Here is a 25,941-nt window from a genome sequence, read left to right as displayed (position 1 = left end):
ATTTCTGACTCTGATGATCTTTCATGCATTTCTATTACTTTAGCAACTTTTACTCATTCTGACAAGATGGTCATTGGCATTCATAGGAGCTCTGCAAATTTGCAGCCTATTATCAATGGCCGGGCCAATAACCTCTTTGTAGCCATTGGCTTTGACAAATCTGGAGTAAACCACGACCCAGGGTTTGCCGCTCCTCATCCTTCACAGCTGGTGAATGAGGCACTAACCATGTCTCTCTGGGTTCCCGGCTTTATTGCTTATATGCAAAATCTACTCATACACAGAAAAATATGGCTCCTAATTGCAGCCAATTAGCCCTGCCAGCTTGCCTTGCTCAATAGTGCACCTCATTAGCCATTATAGCTTCCTGCTGAAAATCAGCTCAATGATTCCTGTTCCTCGTAGCATCTGTTCAGGGGACCCTATCCTGTGGCCATCGCTTTCTCTCTTGCGTCCATTCCTGCCTTATGGAAGAATGATTGCTTGGGTCGCAGAAAGTGACACGAACATCATTGGGTCAGAGTCCAAGAATCCCCTCTGCTTTGTGATCTGCTTGGAGCTCTGTATTAAGCCTGACAGCCAAGGCTTTGCTTGTATCTGTCTGTTTTGGAAAGAGCATAGATTCTAGGTATCCTCACTGCAGCAGAGCCAAGATGAACGGCTAAGTTGGAAAAAGGAAAGTTGGGGGGAGGAAAAATCTGAAAAATCCTACTTCTGCCCCAGGGGAAGCCCAGGTTGTTCTGTGCTCAGAATAAATGATACCAATGGTACGTGATGTGTAGATTTTGTTCCATTGGCACTCCTTGGCTTATTCCTTCTCTTCTTTTACTTGCAGAGTCTCAGGCTATGGGGCGTCTGGTGGCAAAGGGAAGAACAGTATCATGAGGTCACATGGCGTTTCTGTGGTTGGAATATTTAAACTCCAGAAGAACGATAACTTGTATATTTTGGTGGGACAACAAGGAGAAGATGCCTGCCCTAGTGTAAGTTATCATCCATCCTGATGAAGGTCATCCCCCCACCCCCATCCACGAGCACATTGAAACACTCTGTTTGGATTGAAATATCTGGGCCTTGAGAGTTAAGGCACACATTTATTAAGAGTAGATTAGGAATGGACAGATCCGTCAATTTCAGTTTTCTCAGTTTCTCATTTTTCCTACCTCAAATTCAGTTTTCCACATTTCTACATCAATTTGCAATATAGATTTTTATTTTATTTTAAATGCTGATGATAATTCATCAGTATTTCAGTGCAAATTTCTCCTAATAAGCACATTTGTATGCAGTTTTGGCTAATATACACATTTTTACAAGCAATTTCCCCCAATACATTGCATTTTTCTATTGTTGTTTTCATATCTATATACATTTTTATGCAGCCTTTCCTCCAATATATACATTTTTGTGAACACCGGTTGGAAACTGCATCACAAATTTCAGATTTCAGATTTCAGAAAATGTGAATTGCTTTGGTTTGCCTACCTTTAAATGCAACCTGAATCAAATTTCTTCCCCCCCCCCATCCCTAGTAGACCACTAGGGGAGTTTTTGGTAGTTTGCTGTTTTTATGTACATGTTATAAATTAATCAGTGAGAAGCAGATTCCTTAATCAGTTGGAGGCTTTCAACTGAAGCAGTGGAAGCTGAAAAACGAAAGTCTTAAGCAGGGATCATTTTGAGGAGCCAATGAGGGAAGGCTGTGCATCTTAAACAAAATAAATTTAAATTCAAGATGGCCCTGGCAATGAGGCTAGAATGACACATCTACATGCAGGACAGTAGTCAGAGGCAGGACCAAAATGGCATCCCTAGATGGAGTTAGGACCATAAGAAGTTTCTTAATACCAAGACTGGCCATTGGTCCATCTAGCTCAGTTTGGGACCTTTTGTATGCAAAACACATGGTCTAACACTGAGCTACATGTAAAAACATTCAACCACCAGTGTGGCATCATTACTTCCTGGGTTCCCCCTTGTGTATTATTGGCTGCTACTGCCAGAGGTAGAGAAATACACTATGTGATGATGTTACATTGTGAGGTGAGTGTTCCTACATGGTACATGGGAACTTAACACAGAGGTGAAATTTTAGAAGGTGGTAGCATCTCTGTGAAGAGGAATTTAAATAATCTGGGAGCTACTTTCAGTAGTTTCTACTTCTCTGTGTCATAACACTCAGTGAACATTAATGGAATGGAAGAAAGGGATCGCAAGACCATTGAATTAAGTTCTCATGTTACTGAGTTTGGGGGGGAAATGAATTCAGGTTGTGTGTTCCTTTTTTCCCTGATACATTTTTTTTTTTTTAGCTTAGCTTGTGTCCCTTATGTGAAAACTCCAAGACAAGTGATTCTTTTTGGAACTGCACAGTGCTGTTTCCACTGAGCATTAAGAATTCAGCAGGGTTCTTTGCTTGAGTATATTTCAGATGACTAGGGTCTGGACACCAGATTCTTATGCTGTTATTATAGGATGAAGAAAGAAAGTGGGGGACTTCATTACAAATGTCCAAGCAATACCAGAAAAAAATCCTTAGGCATGGATGGTGCATCCCCTTTCACATCCACGCTCACCATGCACATAAATGCAAGAGGTTAATATTTTTTGGATTGTGGTCTATCTAGATTCAGTCTCCTATTTTGTATCCATAATCTGAGCATTGCAGCACACGATAATATACGAAGTCATTAAATTACAGGGCACTGTAATCTTAGCAAAGATTTATTGAGTGCTAATGTAATTCTTTCATCGAGGCAAAGAGATTGCATTGACTTGTGGAAGTGGCTTTAACTTGATTGGATTGTAATCAGTTATGTCTTTGCCATGAAGTCGTCTTTCTTTTTTTTAAAAAAATAAAAAATCCAATTGTGATCTATTGGTTTCTCTGGGTCATTGCACTAAGTCATTTGATTAACCATCCCTTCTCCAACTGTGAATTAGAGTTAGCAGGTGTTGGGATTTTTATAGCACCTACAGCCTTCTGTGGACCAGCTCTGAGAGCCTGCTATTGATCAACAAGCTTAACTTTAGAGGCATAAATTTAAGATTAAGTTGCTGTAGATCAGGTTCTGTTTCCCTCGCAAAGTATTTCCGTATGAAGGTAAAGCACCTCAAAGCAGGGCTGTATTTGGTTAATCATCAGCATGTGCAATTTTGTAAAGATGGTTTCTTTCTAGGCCTATGTTGTTTTTCATGTTCCTTGGCTGAGCTTTGGCCTATAAATCATGAGAGGGACCAAGGCCACCTTCCCTCTTATTTCAATATTGTAGGTCAAATTGATCTGAACAACATGGGGAGGAGGGCCAAGCCTTGGCCTGCATGCATATCGCTTGGAAATTACAGCATCAGTGGGGTGCCAAAACAGATACAAAGCCATAGCAAGAAATTCAACATCTTTCCACGTTTCACATAAAATGGTTTTCAGTGGAGTTGGTTTACACACTCAGTTGCCAGCCATCAAGTGTAGTATACCGCAGACAACTGCTGAGAAATCATAAGATATCCATGTGTACAGCAGACCTTGATGAATGTCTGAAGTGGCCTATTGAAAAACATTGCATTTGAGCTAATATTAAACTAAAAGTTCCATCTCTGATGGCTGGCCACTATTTAGCACCAGGCTGAAGGACTGCATTGACCTTTGGTCTAATCCAGCATAGCACAGTGACTAAAGTATTGAACCATCAGTGGGGGAGAACTGGTTCAACTCACTGGGTGACCTTGGGCTGCTGTTTCTCAAGCTAACCTACCTCACAGGCATGCTGTGGGAATAAAATGGAAAGGGAGTCAACAATGTAAACCCACCAAACTCCTTGGACACTCTGTGGGATATAAATGCAATAAATAAGTAAGTAATACAGCAATGCAACTCTTCTGAAGCAGTCTCATTTTATGCCAGCATCAGAGTAGTCTCTAGAGCGAGTGGAGTCAACACCTTCTGCAATGTATCTCAGAGCCTTTCCTTTTCCTCCCTTTGCGTCTTCTCTGGCAGTCTACAGGACCTAGGGCAGCATAATTCAGATTTAGCATTTATGTGCATTTATTTTATTCACATAATGAATACATTGTTCTGTACTCAGTACAGGGAAGCAGATGCTGCTGCTGTTGCAGCCAAGCACACAGGGCAGTGCAATTTCTGTTGCACCTAGTTGATGGGGGAGGAATGTACAGAAGTCGAATTCCAAAGCAGACTTACCTGATTCAATCTCGGTGGATCATGACCTAGATCAGATCATGAATCCATATCAGGTCCTGGCACTCCCTTTGATCTTCTCTGTTCAAAGCCTCACACACACTAGCTGTTCCAGGCTGTGGACACCTAGATAACTGAGCTTCTTTGAAGGAAGGAAAAAATGTTACCAACTTACCAAATTGAGGCAGCCCTTACGCACATCTTAAGCACTTTTATTTTATTCTAAGTTGGTTGGGGTTTTTACATTGGACGGCACTTTCATGGGTCTGTCCATGCCCAGTTACATATTTCTGAAGCTGAGCTGAAGCACACTGTAGGAAAATCTTCTAGGTGGGCTGGGAGCAGACTCTGTATTCTTCATTCTACCAATGACCTTTTCTCCAAATTGGGTGTCTTTGTTTCTTCCTGCTTGTCAGGTGGTTCCAATCATTAATCTTCATTGAAGAATCCCTTGAAATATACATGAAGGCCAAATGTCCTAATTATTGGCAGGAAGAAAGGGTTCTTTTCCGATAATCTCTTTGCAGATAAAAAAAATGCTATCACTTTATGGGGCTGCCTAACACTTTTTTATGATTGCATTAAGCAGCAAATTAAGATAGGCAAGAGAATAGGTTCTTCTTCGCAGAATCTTTAGCTTCATTATCAGTTCCTTGCCAGTTGACCAGGACCTGATCTACACATGGAGCAGAATGAAGTGACAGAGTCCCAATGAGCTAGAGTGGATTGTTCCACTTCAAACTGCAAGTGGAGTTGTCACTTTTCACTGCTCCCTCATGTAACCAACATCCTACAAATAAAACAGCAGCATTATCTAGCACATCAGGAGAAAGGTTCTCTTCCCATCCCATTCTCTGTTTTCTGTGTAGGAGATCATTCAGTAATGGGATCCTCCCCATGTACTGTCTGGAATGATACAGCCCACTTTACCACCGCAGGGCTCTTCCTCTGTATTACCACCTCATTCTGCTGCATGCATAGGCTAACCCTTATATTGACATGGCCTCACTTACATCTGCTCTGATGCCCGTTGCTTTGTGAATATTAAATAAGGGTAAGAGTCAGTAGAGGCATAATCAGAGGTGCTTTTGATAGGTGAAGTCTTATGTCAGGTCCACGGTATAATTCTGGAAATTTTTATTTACAGACTCTGACCAACCAAGTTATACAGAAGGTCTGCATTGGAGAGAATAATGTCGTTGAAGATGAAATTAAAGTAAATAAGAGTGTCTATGAATGGGCTGGAGGTGGTGGTGGAGGTGGAGGAGCAACTTATATATTTAAGGTACGCAAATATCCACCATCCATACAAATATGAAGCTTTGTCCTTTCAGCTTGAGGCACTCGGTTTACTTATGCTTCCTTCCTTTTGGTCCTTTTCAGCCTGAACTAGGGGAAGTATGATCTCCCCTGTCCTCAAATGAGCCTGGTAATTGCAACACATGCGCTTATATAGGTTGCTGTTTAATTATCTCATATCTGTTTGATGGCATCACACCAACTCACTTTTTTGTGACAGTCAGACCACAGAAACATAGAAAATACGAATGGTCTGTCTAGCTCATTGCTTCACTATCCTGACTGGTGGCGGCTCCCCAGGGTCCCAAGCAGAGGCTTTTTCTAGCCCTACCTGCAGAGTGTGTTCTCTGCCACTATTACAACCTTTTCCTAAGCTTCAGGAATTCACAGTTGGGTAAAGGAGCTGGCTAGTGTGGAAATAACACATATGCTTACGTTTGTGGGCCAGATTAAATATCGTGCTAAACCAGTGACCTTTGAGTTCATGTATCATCTCCTTCTCCCCTTGGCTTCCAATATGGCTGCAATAAGATTGGAAGCTTTCATTTTCATTCTCTATTAACCCCCGTTTAGTGTGACTTCCAAAATACAAACTTTAGTTAATCCTAGCTGTGATTGGTTGAAAAAGCCCAGGGTTTTCATAAACCAGTATTTGAAGTTGCCCTGTTTCAAACAAACCACAGCTAAGATTATTAAAAAGTTTCTCAAGGTCAGCTGAAACGACAAGCTGTGGTTAATCAAGAATGGAAATTTCTGCTGTGACCGCATTTGGAAAACTCTGTATAGTTCTGGTCATGACACCTCAAAAAGGGATATTGTAGAGTTGGAAAAGGTTCAGAAGAGGGCAGCTGACATGAACAAGGGGATGGAGTGACGCCCCTATTAATGTCTACTTGTCCTTCTGAAGGCTATGTCCACTTGATAGATGTCTAGGGACTTTTATTGGAATTAAAAAGAGATATAATTTATTTATTTTTTTAACATGCCAGAACACACAGTTTAGCAAGCGATAGCAGTGTATTGCAACAAAACCCTGTGGAGAAGATCCACTGTGTTCTACTACACAAAATGTGGTATATTCCCGGTGCTGCTGACATCCCTGTGTGCATGCCATTGCCAAATACTGTTACTGCTGCTCTTTACTCCTACAGTACATGAGAAACCTAATGGTCACAATGAATCTTTGGGATGCAGGCAGATAAATAATGCAGCAGTAATCTGGGCTACTCCACAAGCCTGGGGGTTGCTGGCTTAGTGCAATGAACTTGTTATTTACATGTCTGACACATCTAAAATCCAGCTTTGTTTCTCGATTCCACCTGTCAAGATGGAAAATGGAAAGCCAGTCCCCTTGATTGTTGCAGCAGGAGGTGGTGGCAAGGCCTACAGGGACAAGGCATATACATTTCACCAAGAAAAACTGGAGAATGACACATCTGTTCCAGGGCTCAGTGGGAAACCGGGAGCCGCAGGTAAGGAACGTCCACTAACTCACTCCAAGCGCCTTGCCAGGCATAACAAGATGGCTGGCAAAAGCCATTTGGTTCTGAGCCAAAGAAGCAGCACCCAATGGGCTAGAGCATTGTTTGACGCATTTGCCGCATCAGCATCTCCCGCCAGAGAAACAAGCAGTTGTTATAGTTTAAAAAGCAGCAGCTTGTCTCTTCAGCCTGGGAACTGCTGCAGTGACAATTTATCACACAAAGCTCCGGCTGCCCATATGGTTCTCCCCTGTACATTCATATAACTTCTTTGGATCACAGCCATTATCATTAGCAAAGAAGAATAGCTCAGGAGTTATGGGTGTTAGCTTAGAGCCCACAGCTGTCACTTTATTTCCCCGCTGAACCAGAGGGCCTATATTACCTTGACCAGATCACAAATGTTCATGGCATTTATTAAAAGTGAGCTATTTACCCCTTAATACATTTATGTTGAAATGGTGGTTAAGAAGTAGAAAAGGTACAACTGTTTGACCAGTTCACCCATCATCTATTCTCCCCAACCCCCGCACCAAATAATTTTTTTTTAACGAGTCGACTGGGAATTCTGCTGCATAATCTGCTGCTTCTCAGAACTCTTGAATATAAATTAATCTCAAACAAGACATAAAGTTGAGATCACTTAACCCAGATTAGCGACCTCTTATATAACATATAACCATCTTTTGTACTTGCAATTAGTAGTTTGGGGAAATTATTTTAATGCCATATTTTCTATGGAATCAGAAAATGGTAGCAATTGCAGACTGATGCCAATCCAAAATAAAATAAAATGTTTTTTTATTTGCTGCTTTATTTTCCCATAATATTCTCTAGTATGTATTCATTCATTGTGGCAGCCACCATTTATTCCTACCAAAGACCCAGTACATGACAAAGTCTGGCTGTTGTGGACGATACAAAATGGTGACCAGGCTACCAACATCCCCCTCACCCCAAGAGAGAGAGAGAGAAACCTGAGGAGAAAAGAGGGAAATTTTGTTACTGCCGTTTGCTAATGGTGAGCACAGTCAGATACTTCATGGAAATAGTATCTCTGATTTCTCTACCTGAAAATATGGTGGAGAGTTTTGAGATGCCATTTATGCATAGTTCAATTTTCTAGTATCTGCTGCTTTTTATTAACACAGTGTATACCCAATGCTTGCCCTATTCTGGCCAGTGTTCTCTCTTTCTCAGTCTCTCTTAATTGCTAAAAGTACTACCTCAAAAAGGAGACGCCCACCTTACCTAGTACAATACCCGTTAGCACCAGCAGGGCTCCTTTGGAAAAAACATTTTATGGATGCTTCCCATTCTGGCCATTGCTGAGGCACTTTTTCTTCCCCCGCACAGATCATTAACTTTTTCTGCGGTCTTATTTTGCATATATCCATATGCACCAATGTTTACAACAGAGGCCTCTTTTCAGTTCTGTTTCCTTTTTTAAAAATTCTGATGTTTTTATCCTTCTATATCCTTTTCAGACACGGTTCTCCCAGCTTAATAAACCATAGTTTGTTTATTTGTTTGTTTGATTGATTCATTTATGAATCGCTTCCCATAAAACGTCCTGAGGCTACTTAACAATAAAAACATCAACAATAAGAACCTATTTAAAAGCCATTTAGCTCCAATAGAGATACAGACTGGGATAAAAATCTCCACCTAAAATGTTACTTGGAAACTATGTTAGTTGGAAAATGTTAGATACCACCACACTAGGGCATGTCATTTTAGGGCAGGGCGTTTAATTTTTAAACATTTATTCAGTGAGGGGTCTTAAAAATATGTTTTTCAGTGTGATGAATTCAAATCTGCTATTATTGTTTGTGACTGGACAACATTTGGCTTGGTAAATCTATGTTTGATTAAAAAGCACATACGCTGCTCTAGGAAAAACCACAGAATTTTAATTTTACCTTCTGAAAAGGTCAGGTAATGCCTATTAACAATTTAGTTTCTCTGCATAAAACATGTCCTACTAAGCATACAACATTACCTTGTAATCATAAAACAACATTAGAAAGTAATGACATCAGTTAATAAGAAATTTAAACAAGAAGTTTCATTAAGTCTTGCTCTGAATGGCTCGTGGACATCAGCTGCCAATTTGCTCTTTGGCCACTGATGCAGCCCTCACATCTCTCATGTGTATACATTCATGTGTAGCCTGTTTGCTGTTGTTAACCACCTTGAAAGGCTCACTGGGCCAGATTGGTGAGAAGTTTACCTGACCTTATGGCATGTGTGATCTGATACCCGTACACTTGATCAGTAGACATATCCTTTATTGTCACTCCATGAAGTGAGAGGCTCCTCAGTGGATAGTTTGGTGAATGAAAGATCAGCTTCGAGTTCTGTCACAGTGTCTAGCATCTTGCCAGTGTTGCCTGTCCACTTGCTGTCAGACAAGGTCTTCGCATCAAGTGCTGTGATCAAGTGCTGTGGGGTAACTCATTGGTGTGGAGGGCACAAACCAACCAGATCAGCTTACAACCAAGCTTGACCTCTACCCAATGCATGTCACCACCCTCCCAGCCAGTGTTAACATTTGTAGAATCACCTCCAATGGCCTGCAGGCTCTTATCTATCCACATCTTCGTGAAATCTACAAGATTATTAGCAGTAGCTTCTGCTGGTTTTTCTCTCTTTGAGTGAAGTAGTAGAGATCTTTCATCTGGTTCACTGCACACAGAATAATGCTGTTGATGGGGAACTGCTGGTCTGAAATGTATGCTTTCAACCTTTAGTTGTCTCTTTACAGCCGTCCAAGAAGATGCAGTCAATTTCACCCTTCGGACAAAGATAATCAAATTCCTGATACAGGGTTATCATAACTTTTTCTTTGGCCCTTCTTGACTTTATTGTGATCAACTACACCATCCATAAAGGCAGCAGTGGGGATTGCAACTGTGGCACACAGGCCAACATTATATCTGATGCTCTCCATAGCAACACTATGTATTTTTAATCTGTCTTTTTATTAGAAGTGGAAGGCCTGCTTGGTTTTCCTAATTCCTAACTTCCATCATTTCCATTTTGGGCATCAGCTATTTGTTCTTCATTTTCCTCAGCAGAGAAAATTATTTCATTTGATGGTATTGGAGCATTCTGCTTTCTTCTTTGCTTATATTCAGCAAGCTTCCTTCTCTCATCTTGCCGCTTCCACTATTTGTCTGTTATGCTGAGGCAGATCTGGCAAGCCAGTCTGATGTGGTCCAGTAGAACCAGTCTTCTCTCTCTGACCTTTAATGAAAGCAAGTTCCTTCACAGAGATCTTCATCTCCTTAGGGCATGTACAGTTAATGTGAGCTTCATCTTTGCAATTAGCATCTGCAGGGCAGCGAAATTCAGAGCATAGGTGGAGGGGAATAGACTTGCATTTGAGGATGTCACAAAGCTTGTCAAGTTTTAAAGTGAAAACCTCTTCGACATCTAGCTTTTCTCTATCAAGACATATGTTTTTGGCCTTCTCCCGGTTCTCTTTGATTTTTTGTAAGATTGTGGCTTGTGAATTTACAGTGGGGGCAACAAAAGAACTGTTTGCTTGTTTCCACTTTTCAAGCACTTTAGGGTAAATGTCCTTTGCAAGACTGGCTGCTAGGTAGTTTCTGACATCCTCATCACTTTGTTCTCTTAGCAGCAGCCCATACCCAAGAATGTCTCACAGAGTTGGGAGTTCAAAGGGCAGCAACTCTCTGCCAGTTCCAATTAGTTTGCTAATGTGCATGAATGTCTCCAGCTCTTGTTCTCTTTTCAGAAGCCATTGTAGGTCAATTCCCACTGGTTACAGTATTATATTATTATATTATATTATATTATATTATATTATATTATATTATATTAATATTACTGCAAGTACTTGCAATCATTTTTAATTATTATAATACAACTTTTCTCTCTTTTTTAATAAGTTTATTGGAAATTTCCCCAAAATGTTAAAAAGTCAATATATTTATGTAGTTATTTACCAACCCAAACTAAATTATAATAAGCCAGTCAAAATAGCTTTTGGATTCCCAAAGGCTTGATTCATCCATCACATGGAACAGACCTCTTGATGAGGTGGAAGATAAAAAATGGAAGAGCTCTGTCATTTTTGTAGAATAAGCAGCCTTTCACAATGATAGACTGCTTCCTGCACTCTCTGTAGCCTAGCTATTGGAAATTTTAAAACACTGGTGGAGGAGAATGACTGTTAGCCCAGTTCAAACACTGAGCCAATCAGTGTCTCTAAATGGATCAGAAGCAGAGGTAGACTCCTCCCCCACACATCACAGGCAATGTCACATGTGATGTGGATGCCCCACCTGATTTATGTGATTCTCCATCCTTAAAAGGGAGAGAGATTGCTCAGATAGAGCGCCAATTATGCAGTAGCACAGGGTGTCTAGATCAATGATCTATGTGGTCCAAAACAGAGGGTGCCCACACACTCTTCCAGAAAAAGGCTCTCTCTAGCGTGAACTGGGCCTATTGCCTCTCAACTGTATAGTGGATTCCAGCTGGGGGTTGTTGAGATAGGGAAAAGAGAATATCTAGTATCAGAACAGCTGCCTCAATATATATGAGGCTTCAGGGAATCCGATCCCTCCCACGGTGGCAGCCAAGAAGCAGATGAACAAGAAGAGTTCTTACCAAGTACTTTATTCAATATTCACTGAGAGAGAGAGAGAGAGATGAAGGAATGCAGTTTCTCTTAGATAATGGCATTGCTCCGAGTAAAGTCCCACCCCCTCCGTCTCTCCTATTCTATGTCATCCCTGCACCAGCTGATCTGAGTTTTCTGCCTCTGAGCTTTCTGTTCTACTACTCTCAATGCCTGCCTGGTCCTGGGGGGGGGGGGTCAGGAATGCTTTCTAAAGACACTGTCAGCTGTCTCTCCCCTGGTGTTTCTTCTTCCTGCTGCTCTTCTCCCAATATTTTCCCAGCTTCTTCTCTCTGCAGCCTCTGAACTATGCCCTTCTGCAAACCACTGCTATAAATCTATACTGTCCTCCTGTTCTCGGGAAGGTTCAGGAGAGGGGGGGCAGTCCTCACCGTTCCTCCTCAGTCCAGCTCCTGACAATATGCCTCAAAGAGTTCAGGCAGGAAATGGAGTGTGACACAGAAACCAAAGGAATGTCAAACTCTAACATAGGGTTCATTGTAACAGCCCCTGTCCTTTCATTGCTGACCTAGGGTCTGAAACTTTCTTTGAGATCCCGTTTTCTAGGTGAATTTTGTGTTTCATAGATCCATTTCCGTGCTGCTTTTCCAAAAGACCCAGTGCAAGAACAATAATCGGGAATATAGAAAGCTGCCCTATAGAAGGTTAGGTTATTATACTATCTAGCCTAGTATTGTCTACTCTGACTTGTAGCAGCTCACCAGTCTCACAGGGCTGTTCCCCAATCCTTTTCATTGGAGGGGGCAGGGCTCAAACCTGGCACTTTCTGAACACAAAAGCATGTGCTTTGCAAGTAAGCTTTGGTTTCTCCCCTTGTTAGCCCAATTTCTGGATTAACCTGTCATTTGCGGAGAGGATACTATATGTGTTCCCATATTACTGTTATGATATAAAGAAAGCCTTTGTTAGCCAGTGTTGGACCAAGACATTTTGCTACCTAAAGCAAAAGATACACTAGATTTGACACTTTAAAAGCCTTGGTGCAGCATTCAGGCACAATTTCTGCTTTCATCTGTTTCCTCATCATCCTGGTACATGGCAGGTCTAGCCCTATTGGCACCATAATGTCATGTTGACCTTCCACAATCCAGCATCAAAGGCATGTGTACACTTTGACTGATACTGCACAAAAACAGGTTTAAGTGTGTCAGGTTTCCATTGCGCCTCCATTGAAAGAGAGGCAATGAATTTCTAGCAACTAACTCCCCCACTCGTTCGCTCTGATACATACTACTTGAGAGGAAGCTATAGCTTCAGCCCTGGGTACCTGAAAGAGCATCTCCACCTCCATCGTTCAGCTCAGACACTGAGGTCAAGCTCTGAGGGTCTTCTGGCAGTTCCCTTACTGTGAGAAGTGAAATTACAGGGAACCAGCTAGAAGGTCTTTTTGTTAGTCACACCCACCCTGTGGGACACCCTCCCTGCAGGTGGCAAAGAGTTAAACAACTCTAAAAAAAAATGTAGACATCTGAAGCAGCCCTGTTTTGAGAAGCTTTTAATGTTTGATGTGGTTCTTCCCTCCCTGCCATGCACCTTTCCCTCTGTATTTTTGTGGAAGCCAACCAGAGTGGCTGGGGCAACCCAGTCAGATGGGGGAGAGGAGTAAAAGAAATAAGTTATTGTTATTAGCACTTAAACCCTTTTTTTTAAAAAAAAAAAGTATATACATAGTATAGATGAGACTTGTTCTCCACAAATTCTGTACTTTCCAGTAAGGAACCTATAACCTAGTTGAGTTTCTCCTGCATTTTATGGATGCAATGGGAACTTACTGGAACTATTTTCCCTTTTGGAGAGGCAGCATGGTGTAGTGGTTAAGAGCGGTGGACTCGTAATCTGGTGAACCGGGTTCGCGTCCCCGCTCCTCCACCTGCAGCTGCTGAGTGACCTTGGGCTGGTCACACTTCTCTGAAGTCTCTCAGCCTCACTCACCTCAGTGTTTGTTGTGGGGGAGGAAGGGAAAGGAGAATGTTAGCTGCTTTGAGACTCCTTTGGGTAGTGATAAAGCGGGATATCAAATCCAAACTCTTCTTCTTCTTTTTTTTAAACTGCAGGTGGTGGAGGTGGCTGGAGTGATAACACTTCCTTCCTCTGGTCGGGAAAATCCTTGCTGGAAGGCGCTACCGGAGGAAAATCCTGCCCCCAGGCCATGAAGAAGTGGGGGTGGGAGACAAGAGGGGGTTTCGGAGGGGGTGGAGGGGGGTGCTCCTCAGGTGGAGGAGGCGGAGGATATATAGGTAAAGTGGCTTCGTGTTCAAGGTGTCCCTTCCCCTCCCTTAGTGCTAATGCTCAGCAAAATTTTGCTGAAACAAAATTTCCCTATATCTGGCATATCTCTATTTGCATCGATAGCTATCTGTATATTTGAATGTCATGTAGTGCTAAGTGTTGACGCACGGGGGGTCTAAGAATCTGCATGGCCAAGGTTGTACCAATCTATTCATTGCTATAATGGGGTCCCTTTTTGGAATTCTGGGCATCCCAATTCATATGTGCCCGCTTCCCCAAAGTTTCGAGCCCTCATACCTATAGAAAAAGAGTTTAAAGGTGTGCTAAAGGATCAGAGGGCAGAGAGGAGGTAGTCCGAAGGGCTTCAGCTGGTTACCTCTGCTGGTGCCTCTGCAGCTTTCAGATCTCATTACTAGCACACTTAATTTCCCCACACAATGCCCTTGGTGTTCTTTTCTCTCCTTGTTGTTTGGTCTGGGGTTTTTTTTTACTTCTTTAAAAAAGCAAATTATTCAATGAAATTGAGTTGTGCAGCATTGAACTGCACAACTTATGCATTTTGGTCTCGTTTATTTAGAATATGAAGTTTAGTATTTCCAGCTATAGATGCTGATGAGGCGGGAGGCTTGTGTAGCATTCTTGACCCCCTGTGTATATGTTGCCTTTTAATGCTAGATGAACATTAACATGATGCAAGCTCTATTCAGGTGTTACTTACCTAGACGGTCAACACGAGGACAAAGGGGCTGTAGGACCATGCTTTTGTCTCCACCCTGCCATTGCACAACTCCTTCTGGCTTCCTACCTGTTCAGGGCAAGTGAGCTTCCGGCTGCACTAGCACAGGCTCTCAACACGATTTAGAACCCTGATCATACAGGGTTCTAGATCACACAGAGAACTTGCAGGAGTACAGCACACTTCCAGCTGCATACGTTTGCCCTAGACACATGCAGAGCCAGAGAGAGTTGCACAATGACAGCGGTGCCCCTATCCATTTTTTGGGGGGTTATGGTGTTTGGCTTGGCATTGATTGACTTGGCATCAAGTCTCTGCAATTTACACTGCAGCTGTGCCAAACTGCTCTGGTACTTATTAGCCTATGTACCAGTTAATGCTGGTGGCATAGTGCATGTTGAATAACTCTTGGCAAAAGCAACCAAAAGCACCAGTCCTGCACGGTGGGAAGTTCTTTCAAAAGGACATGCGATCAACCTTCAAGATCTTGCTGTGAATTTTGAATAATGATGGTGTCCTCTTGATGTTTTGTGTTTATAAATGATGAAATAGTAGCAGGAGGCATTTGCTATGCTTTATGGCATCAAGGTACTTTTGCCTGAAGACTGTTGTGCCACAAATATGCATTGGCTTTGATCTCTAGACAAGGCAAGTAATTCAGTCTTCACAATCAGTCCTTGACTCCATTGCAGATGGTTGCCAGTTGCCAGAGAAGTCAATTGCAACAGCAGTATTGAAGGCCTATTATGACAGCTGTCAGAGCCTAAAATTCAAATCACTGGGTAGACAATAATTTTCGCTACCTGTCTTCCAATCTTTTGGGCCATTCTGAATCTTCTCATCTGTGGTGGTCCCTAGTTTCCTATTTGGGTACAACATGTGATGGATGTGGTGTCAGCTGTGGAGAAATCAACATGAGGTAATTTTGTTTTATGCATGCTGATTGGTTATTTGAATGCTGGCACATCTCAGATACGTGTTGGATGTACTAAATCCTGGGAAACACGAAATGTTGTTTAGACCAGAATGTGGCATGTCTTGCTCTTGACACATGGCTGAGAGGTACTGAAGCATTCAGATGATCCCTCATGCAAGAACAAAAATCATCTTGTGGTGACTCCATCCTATTGTTTGCCACTTCAAAATGGTTGGGGGGAGAACCCACCTATATATGTGAGAACCCTGGAGGAAGCAAATGATAGTTGATTTCAAAATCTTACTGAACTGCATGTGTATTATATATGCTGCTTCTGAAAAATAGAACTGAAAATAGCCTTGTATGATTATTTAAATTTTCAAATGTGTTTTCCTCTTCATTTCCTGCCTCTCTTCAGAGGAGATTAAAATTAAATTGATTGACTGGCAGATTGATTGGTTATTTGGTTTAGGCAGGCTTAAGAATGGGCAACAAGAAAGGAATCTATACTGTACATGGTAATAACCCAGGATCTGCATGACAGGAATAGCAAATGTGGTGCATTCCAGATGTTGTACTTTAGCTCCAATCATCCCTGATCACTGGTCATTCTTGCTGGGGCTGATGGAGCCCAACCATCTCTGGAGAGCATCACCTTGGCTACACCTGGCGTATGGCATCTGCCAAAGATGAGTTACCATAGACTCAACATGATCAAAGAGAAAACCGGTCTGATTATTGCTATGCCTTGAACAGCAGTTTGACTTTTGCACACACCAGCATTTTCAATCTGTCACTCAAACAACACTGTGAAGATTTTTATTTATTTCATCTATTTATTTCATTAAAATTAGACACCGCTTGATTGTCACAAAGCAACAACCTGAAAGCAGTTTACCATCCCCCACAATTGTAATCTTTTTGCTCAATGGATCTCCCCAGGATTGTGCTGAAATACTCATTTGCATCATTCAAACCGCTTATTAAACTGAAATTCTTGAAATGACCCAGTAGTCACTTAATATTTTGCCAGATGATTGTCCTTTTTTCTGCCAGATGTTTTTTATTTTGTAGAGTTGGTAATTAGTATTTTTCCTTTACCTGCTGTAGTGACACATACCAGAAGGGTAGCCGTGCTAGTCTGCTGCAGAAAACAACAACCATGTCTTATATCCTGACTAAGTTAGTTGAACTTCATTCCCATTGAAATCAACGGGGGCTTTAGACATGATCAATTTGCCCAGTGATTTCAGTGGAACCAAAGTTCAACTAACTTAATCTGGCTCTGTCCCAAAGAGTTTTGTAGCACCTTAAAGTAACACAAATATTGTGGCACAAACTTTTGGGGGTTAGAGCCCACTTCATGAGGTGCACTCCCACTGGTAAGCAATTGGCATAGCACAATCAATTGGGTAAAAAAAATGTCTAAAAATGGCAGCTACTTTCCATGGTGTGCTAGCCACTCCAAGTTCTGTACAGTTGAAATTCTTCAGAGTCAGATTTACTAATGAATTCCAGCTCAGCACATTATTGCTGGAATCCATCTTTGAAAAGTATTTGGGAAAATGGCAGCTCTAACGTCTTACTATTGAATGTCCTGAGAGATAAAAATGGCCCCCTACTCTTTTCTGAGTGTTCCCATTTTTAAAATTTTCAGAGGCTTAGCTGTGTTAATCTGTTCCGCAAAAACAAAGAGCCTTGTGCTACTTTAAAGTCTAACACATTTTCTTACGACGTGTGCGTTTGTGGACTAGAGCCCAGTTCGCCAGATGCATGGGGTAGGATCCTAAATATATGGAGAGATTTCCCACAGGGTCCCTTCCAACTCTACAATTCTGTGATTTGATGATTCTATTATTTCTTTTCCGTATGACTAAATATGGTGTCTTCCAAAAGAAAAAAATCACACTGATCTGATGTTGTGGGCTATAGCCCACAAAAGCTTATGCCATAACAAAATATGTAAACCTTGTCAAGTGCAACAAGACTCTCTGTCATTTTACAAGTGTTGTTTGTGCCCATTCTCTTGCATAGAATAGAGATTAAATGAGAGTGGGACAGTCAGGAATGGATCACAGCCATGTATTTGATTCTGTATTCATTTGTCCTCTGTGTGGAACTGTGATAGATCTGCGACAGTCTCTTGTATTGCTTGGCTTTGGGGGCTAAAGTTTGCTAAAATGTGGTGTGTGTATTTTTCTTCTCTCTGTACTCAGGGAATATATATCTACTTACCCACATCTGATGAAGTGGAATCTGGGGCCCACAAAAGCTTATGCTACTATATATTAGTTAGTCTTTAAGGTGCCACAAGACTCTTTGTTGTTCTTTTATAAGTGTTGTGTATTTTTTTCTTCTTCAAAAACTTTGGCATCACAATGATATTTTAAGGTGTTTTTGTGTTTTCTGTAGGTGGCAATGCAGCAGAAAACAATGACCCTGAGATGGATGGAGAAGATGGTGTATCTTTTATTAATAATTATTATGGTTCATTGTACACCCCTGCATTAAAAGGTATTTTAATCAGCCAGCGAGAGTGGTTGTTATGATGTGTTTATAAAATATCTGAATATTTTTGAAGGGCTATATTAGATTGAATATGGGCAACATGTCTGGAATAGTCTGAAAGTTCTTAAGGTGCTAAATTGGGCATGGCAAAAGCCTTTAAAGAAGACAATAACTTATACATACCTCAGGCCAAACAACAGCAGATCTTGCTCTTGACATAACATAGCGTTTCTTTTCTTGAATCAGTGAGTCCAGAAGTTTGTATGTGAAGCTGTCTTCCCTTTACAGACACCCCCATCTTACTGTGCAATCACGATGAGGGAAGAGATTCAGAGTGAGGAGGCTGCTGTAATAGAGATCATATTGGGGTAGTCACTTGCTTTCAGGCCCCCCCCCAAAAAAAAATTACCTCAGAGGAACTTGTCTGGAAGGCAGCCAGGACAGAGAATTGTTTTTTAACTGAAAAGTAATTTAAAGGAAAGATGAAAAGGCTATATAGACCCAATGGGTAAACATGACTGATGTATTTTGAAGACTGTCAGGCAAAATTTTGCGACTATTGCTATAATCTCTAGTTTTCCGCCTTCTAGTAACTGGACGATTCCAAACTAGAAGTACTGGGCATTCTTCTAAGCAACGGGGTAATAATATTTGTACGAACATCTTGATAATAGGCTGCCTAATACACAATAGCAAAGGCCCCTCAGCTCATTCCACCTCAGGTCAGCTGGTAGTCTACCATTGTCTTGCTTACAAATCTTTTATGGGTATGCCTGTGCCCTGTTTTGGGTGATTTAGATCACAGATTAGTAATATTTCTTTCATCCGTTCCCTAGTGACAGATGGGCATGGCGAAGTCGAAATCAAAGTGCATGTGAACTGTAGCCACTGTGATCACGATATGTGCCACATTGATATGAAGACACAGGAGGTTATTTGCATATGTGTTTTCGGGTATGTGTTGGCTGATGATGGTGTCTCATGCATAGGTAAGAAGCCGGACAGGAAAGGCCTTCTTTAGCTCAGATGGGAAGCAGGGTTGTGCTACTGGCCGCCGCACTGATTTCACACCATCTTCTGGGCTTCCTCACCATTCCTTCTCTTGTGTGTTGAGCAGAAGTTTGAAAAGGGAGGCAGCTGTGCCTGTGAAGGTTCCTCCATGTGACTGGGAGCTCTGCACCCATTGGTGATTCCATGGAGGAGCCTCCATGAGACATTTCCCCCTTCAGACCTATTCTCATTGCATAGGAGTGGAGCTGAGAGGGGAGTGGGTGGGCATGTCGTTGGGGGCAGGGCCAGCAGCACAGCCCCATATCCCTTTCATAATATGAACCTGTTGCATGTGGTCAATGTGGGGGGGGTTGAGTTTTCAAATGTATACTTGTTCTATAAGACTCTTCAATCTGCAGCTGGGCTGCAAATCATCAAAAAATCCTCAAGAAGGTTAGATTAACCATTGTGCTAAGTACGTTGCCTCTACTGTGGTGCGATTATTTGACATTATTTGAAAATATCTCAGTATGAGTGTACCTATTCTGCTTCCTGCAGTGGGTTCCTTTAAAATTCTCTACCTGTCAGAATATTATGTCCCCTCACAGCCTATATGCCACTTGCTAAAATTTCACTTCATTTCATCAGTGCTGTCCAGTGAAATCAGCCATTGCTTCTGAACTCTTGTGCTCAGGGCTAGTTTTCTAGAAAAAGAGGCGCCAAAACTCACCATGAATGCCTCCCTTGTTTTCTTGTAATGGCCATGGCGCCCACCTGAGATGTGAAGGAACTGAGTTCCAGTGAGTTCTGGATGAAAAATAACCCTGCTTGTATTCCCAACGCTGCATAATAAGCCAATAAGCTCCTAAGATACCACAGCGAACTTTGCCTTCCCGCCACATGGCTCTGTATTTTGTCTCCGCCCCTCCCATTCATTCCATCTGCTATCTTTACATTGTGCAGAAAGCAGGGTGAACCTCTGCTGCAATCAGCTCTCCTGGATCTGTGACCCTCCAATGGCCCGTTGTTCCACTTTCCTCAATTAAGATCAAGCCATTGAAACAGATGGTTTTCTATCAGGAAATTAACATTGGCACTCAATGGATATGAAAGAAAAGCCATAAAAGCTGAGAGGGAGAAAATGTTAAATTGGCAGGCCCAAAATGCAAAGCAGCTGCCAGTTTCAGCTCTGAGTTAAATTAGATAATACAGCAGTGGAAGTGGAGGATTGTTCACTATTTTTTATTATTATTATTTTTTTAAAAAAATCCCCCCGATTGATTGATTGAATGATATTTGTGTACCATCCCATCACATAAAGTTCCCAGGGCGGTTTGCAATAAAGAAATGTAAAACAATTTAAGTACAAAATAACACAATAGCAACAATAACAGCAGACTTGAGGCAAAATGTCCCATCACCGCTGCCACTGCTGCCTCTACTCCCTCTGCTGTGGGTACATACCCCCCACCAGGGCCGGATTTAGGTTTGATGAGGCCCTAAGCTACTGAAACTAATGGGGCCCTTTATATGTCCAGCTGTCCTTTGTCAACAACATATTGTCGCTGTTTTTTGTGTTGAATATATGCTATATGGTAATTTACGGACCTAATATATATCTAAAGCCATTTGCCACTGTTGCTATATGTAGGTTTTATTTTATTTGTCTTTTATCTTATATTTTGGGAATGTACATCTAGGTTTTCTTTCCTTTAAATTTTTTGGGGGCCCCAAGAGAGTGGGGCCCTAAGCTATAGCTTGTTTAGCTTATACCTAAATCCGGCACTGCCCACCACCACCATAGGGGGCGTGTCTGCAGCAGAGTGTATTTGCAGCAGCAGTGGGGAGTACCCATGGCAGAAGAGGAGGAGGTGGGGGCACCCTCGTGTAGGAAGGCAGCAGTGATGAGCAGCACACTCCTGGGGCCCAGATCCGCCAGCTGAGATGACCACTTCGTTTCATGAGCGGGCCAACCCTGAGCTTCGATTTGGATGGCACACCAAGCCAAACCATAGTCTAGCTCAATGTGGCTCAACAGCAGAATGACCAGGCAGGAGTGAAGCAGCAGTGATCTTCTCCCCAGCAGTATGCATGCTCGTGTATCTGCACTGAGCCATGGTTTGGCTTAACACGACGTATGAACCAAGCAATTTCATGCATGATACAATAACAAAGCTGGATTTGCAACTGAATGTGCACTCAGTAGGCGCTGCAGCCAATCCCATTCTTGTATGAATTGTGTGTTTTCAAACACCTGTTTGTTGCATTCACACATTGCATTTTTAGGTGTAGGCTTCTTTTTTAAAAACCAAAAACCTCCTTGTTACACTCCAAAAATGTAATGAATGTATGAAGAGACCTTAATAGTCTATATCTCTTTTAAGGTATTTTGCAACTACCGCAGGCTGCTGAGAACAACTTAATGCCTTCTGTCTTTGCACATCTGTTCCAGCTGAGCCTGTGCTGCCTACGAAGAATCCTTCCCTCTCCTTGGTCTTGTCTGTAGTGACATCTGCCCTCGTTGCTGCTCTGATTCTAGCCTTTTCTGGGATCATGATAGGTGAGTTCCTTCTTGACCCAAAACATGCTGAAATCAGCAATACTCACTGAATGTGGTGCATCCTCCGGCCTTAATCACCTGAATGGCATAGCAAGAATGATTTCCGTTGTGACCATTTTAAATGGCTGTTGATGCAGCAGAGGAGCCCAGTCATAGAAGTGAGCTTTATCTGGGCTGCAGAATATCCTGGTTTCACATACAACCAACACAGCACATAGTGGGCTGAATTAAGGGAATGGACTAAATTAAAGGAGTGAGAAATGTATCGATTGTTTGGCTTATTGACTGATGGAGTGATTTGTTGCACTCCTCAGGTTTTTAAAAAGTTATTAATAGCACACATGTTCTGTTCTGGCTGTCTCCTTATAGATTAGTTAAGTAGGCTGTTTGTATATGACCTGTGTTAAAATCCCGCTTCAGCTAGAAAATCACTTGAGCAGGCTTTGGCAAATTGCTATAATTCTCCCACCCCATCCAGTTTATCCCTGCCTCTGCTTCCCTCAAAGGCTCTCTTTTGTCTCTCTGGGTCAAATTATAGACGACTAAACATTCTTGGTTATGGACCATTCCTTCTGCATTCTGTGAAGTGCCATGAACATTGATGGTGCGATCATAATCACTATCATTATCATTACTTCAAAGATATTGGTGTGTATATTCAAATCACATCCCTGGGTGATGCTAGTTGGCGGGTGATGCCAGTTTTCCTCACAGTTAAAAGTGCAAAAACAACAACAAATACATCCTTCAAACACATTGTGCTGTTTGTAATCTTTAAAAAATAATCCTGCAAAGAAGGCCAGTGCTATAGTACACTGTATTGTATACAGGGCTTCAGCCTGAGGTCCAGCTCCAAGGGCCTTCTGGCAGTTCCCTCATTGCAAGAAGTGAAGTTACATGCAACCAGGCAGAGGGCCTTCTTGGTAGTGGCACCTGCCCTGTGGAACACCATCCTGCCAGATGTCAAAGAGATAAACAAGTATACGACCTTCCATAGACATCTGAAGGCAGCCCTGTATCGGGAAGCTTTTAAAGTCTGATGCATCATATGTTTTTTTTTATATTCTGTCAGAAGCCACCCAGAGTGGCTGGGGCAACCCAATCAGATGGGCTGTGTACAATAAAGTTATTATTATTATTAGAGATGGGGAGCTGAGGGTGAGAGAGAGTATCTGGCCTAAGGCCATCTAGTTGAGTTCATCACAGTAATGAAATTTGGTCTTGCTTCTAGGGACTAGATAGGGACATCGCCTTGCCAACAAAGGTCCATATAGTTAAAGCTATGGTTTTCCCAGTAGTGATGTATGGAAGTGAGAGCTGGACCATAAAGAAGGCTGATCGCCGAAGAAATGATGCTTTTGAATTATGGTGCTGGAGGAGACTCTTGAGAGTCCCATGGACTGCAAGAAAATCAAACCTCTCCATTCTTAAGGAAATCAGCCCTGAGTGCTCACTGGAAGGACAGATCCTGAAGCTGAGGCTCCAATACTTTAGCCATCTCAGGAGAAGACTCCCTGGAAAAGACCCTGATGTTGGGAAAGATTGAGGGCACAAGGAGAAGGGGACGACAGAGGACGAGATGGTTGGACAGTGTTCTTGAAGCTACCAGCATGAGTTTGACCAAACTGCGGGAGGCAGTGGAAGACAGGAGTGCCTGGCGTGCTCTGGTCCATGGGGTCACGAAGAGTTGGACACGACTAAACAACAGCAAGGACTAGATCAGGCCCACAAGCAACCAAATGGCCATTCCTCATCTTAACAAACCAACTAATCAAGCACACATTAAATTTCATTACTTTGTTAAAAATTACAAAGAAGCTGCATGTTTGTGTTGCAGGACTCATTTCCCCTCTTGGACACACACATCTTGCACTTCTGCCTCGGAATCCTGAAGGAGTCTTTTGCATAGTTCTTAAAAGCAAGAGTCTTGCGATAGGAGAAATGTGGAGGCGTGATAATAGGCTCTCAAATCCCTGCTCCTATTACCACAACAGGTTCACTCCATCAACTTTCCCTCCACCCCTTGCACACAGCAAAATAACTTATCTGTTGGAATAGATATAGAGCTGAAACTACAGTACAAGTGCTGCAGTACTGTGTTAATCTGCCCAGAGTCAAGAACATGCTGTGGGAACTCTCATGCCCAGCTCCAATTACTTTTTCAAAGTAACTTTTTGCATGTCCAATTAATTCTAGTCTTGTACTTTCCCCCCTAGGCATGTAATGCTCCCACAGGAACTTGAAAGGTTAAAACAAGGACTTGATGGATGAGTTTGGAATCCACAAAATGTTAGTTGCCCCCTTTAAAACACTCTCAAGGGCAGGAAAGGACCAGAAAATTAGTAAAGAAAACTAGGTCTAAAACCCTTCCAAAATTCTTCTCCCAAATATTTATTTATTCTGTGCTCCATATGAATCAGATCACATGCGTCACTAATATTGATGGGCACTAGAGTCCACACACTTTCTGCAAGAACCCCGTTTCAGTTTTCTACACATAAGGCATTTATGTGGAAGGCAAATTAAGGGCTAGACACAATTTCACGCAGTTTGGTCCTGCACTGTTGTTGTTGTTGTTGTTGTTGTTGTTGTTGTTTACTTTTGCAAATGGCTGGCAAAAGCCCTACCCCACACCCTGAGTCTGATAGGGGCCTGAGTCTGTAGCCTTGCACCTGGTATTTTCAATGGGAGGAAATCCCTAATGAGGCCTTTCCTTCACTTGCAAACTTCAAGGGAGGGCTGAATCGAATCAGGTCCATTGCAGGGGGAAAGGGTTAAAGGCCCCTCCTCCTCCCATGTCATGGTCCTGATCCAGCTCAGGGGAGGGGATATACCACTCATTTGTATAGCAAACAACAGCTTTACATGAAGCCCAAAGTACCTGACAAATGCCACATCTGCTTTGGCCCTGTGGGGTATAAAAAGAAATGCATTGTAATAATAATAATAATAAATTTTATTTATATCCCGCCCTCCCCAGCCGAAGCCGGGCTCAGGGCGGCTAACAACAATCAAATAATCAAACAATCAAATAAACCAACATTCTAAAAATATTTCATTATAAAAATTAATTAAAATCAAGTTGATGGCAACCATTAAGCAAAACTCTGTGCAGGTTGCCAGAGGAGGGAGTCAGGCTGTGCCCTGACCAAAGGCCTGGTGGAACAACTCTGTCTTGCAGGCCCTGCGGAAAGATGTCAGGTCCCGCAGGGCCCTAGTCTCTTGTGACAGAGCGTTCCACCAGATTGGAGCCGCAGCCGATCCCCGCCACTGTCCCCGCCACTGATCCCCGGCATTGAATGTGTTGGCCTAGTGTGGGGCTCTGAGGTGAGCTTGGCTGTCTGGCTGGTGTACCGGCCACCTAGCGCACCAGCAGCCACCCTGTCAGGCCTGCTGGAGGCGGTGGCTGGCTGGGCCTTGGAGTTCCCTAACCTATTGGTATTGGGGGACTTCAACATCCATGCTGATGCCACTCCCTCCTCACAGGCTCTGGACCTGGTGTCTTCCATGGCAACACTAGGGCTCTCCCAGTTTGTTTCGGGCCCCACACATCAAGCAGGCCACACGCTGGATTTGATCTTTGGCGCCGGTATAGATGTGATCATGTCTCCTTTGATGAAAGTGCCATGGTCTGATCACTACGCTCTGAAAGGCAGGATTGACTTTCCACCCCCACCCTGCTTAGGTGGCAAGTATGCTTACCTAAGTATGCTTAGGTAAGAGTATTTGTGATGGTTACTTCTTCTTTTCTTTTCTTTTCTTTTCTTTTTTTGGTACCTATAATTATAATAATTTATTATTTATACCCCACCTATTTGGCTGGGTTTCCCCAGCCACTTTGGGCGGCTCCCAACCAAATATTAAAAATATAATACAGCATTAAACATTAAAAACTTTCCTAAACAGGGCTGCCTTCAGATGTCTTTTAAAAGTAAAATAGTTGCTTGACATCTGATGGGAGGGTGTTCCACAGGGCAGGTGCCACTACCTACATCTATGGGCTCCTGGTTGCAGTTTAAAATCTTTCACAACTAAATGGGCCATCATGCACTCTGGGGTACTGGAGGAAGTTTTACATTGTGGGAGGCTCTCAGACCCAGCACCCAAGGTTGGCACTAGTGTGGGCCCTGCTGTGGCCCTGGCAGCTCTCTGAGAAAGTTGGGTGCTGACACTGGGCTGTGTGTGTGTGTGTGTGTGTGTGTAGATAGAGAGAGAGAGATATGAGGAAGAAGAATCACATGCATTCCAAAATAAATGTGGTTGCAAATAACATCCATGATGGTGCACCAAGGAGTGAGGCAGTTCCAATCTTCCACAGGGCGGACACCACATGAATGGATGCCTCTAGTTGTGGC

General features: G+C 42.5%; 1 protein-coding gene across 3 annotated transcripts in view; it reads left to right on the top strand.

Moving 5' to 3' along the window:
- ALK (ALK receptor tyrosine kinase) overlaps nt 1-25,941 on the top strand; it is a 574,962-nt gene that overhangs the window by 515,822 nt on the left and 33,199 nt on the right. Inside the window, exons 13-19 of one of the 3 annotated variants that reach the window (XM_083604448.1) lie at nt 836-983; nt 5,343-5,480; nt 6,822-6,966; nt 13,702-13,884; nt 17,941-18,042; nt 18,873-19,025; nt 21,479-21,586. In XM_083604448.1, coding sequence (XP_083460574.1) covers nt 836-983; nt 5,343-5,480; nt 6,822-6,966; nt 13,702-13,884; nt 17,941-18,042; nt 18,873-19,025; nt 21,479-21,586 — 977 coding nt within the window. Of the gene's footprint in view, nt 1-835; nt 984-5,342; nt 5,481-6,821; nt 6,967-13,701; nt 13,885-17,940; nt 18,043-18,872; nt 19,026-21,478; nt 21,587-25,941 lie in introns of those variants that run through there. The other 2 variants (XM_083604449.1, XM_083604450.1) reach the window with 2 other exon arrangements.

Source organism: Podarcis filfolensis (genome assembly GCF_964270895.1).
Source record: "Podarcis filfolensis genome assembly, chromosome: 3".
NCBI lineage: Eukaryota > Metazoa > Chordata > Lepidosauria > Squamata > Lacertidae > Podarcis > Podarcis filfolensis.
This window is presented reverse-complemented; position numbering and strand designations above follow the sequence as displayed.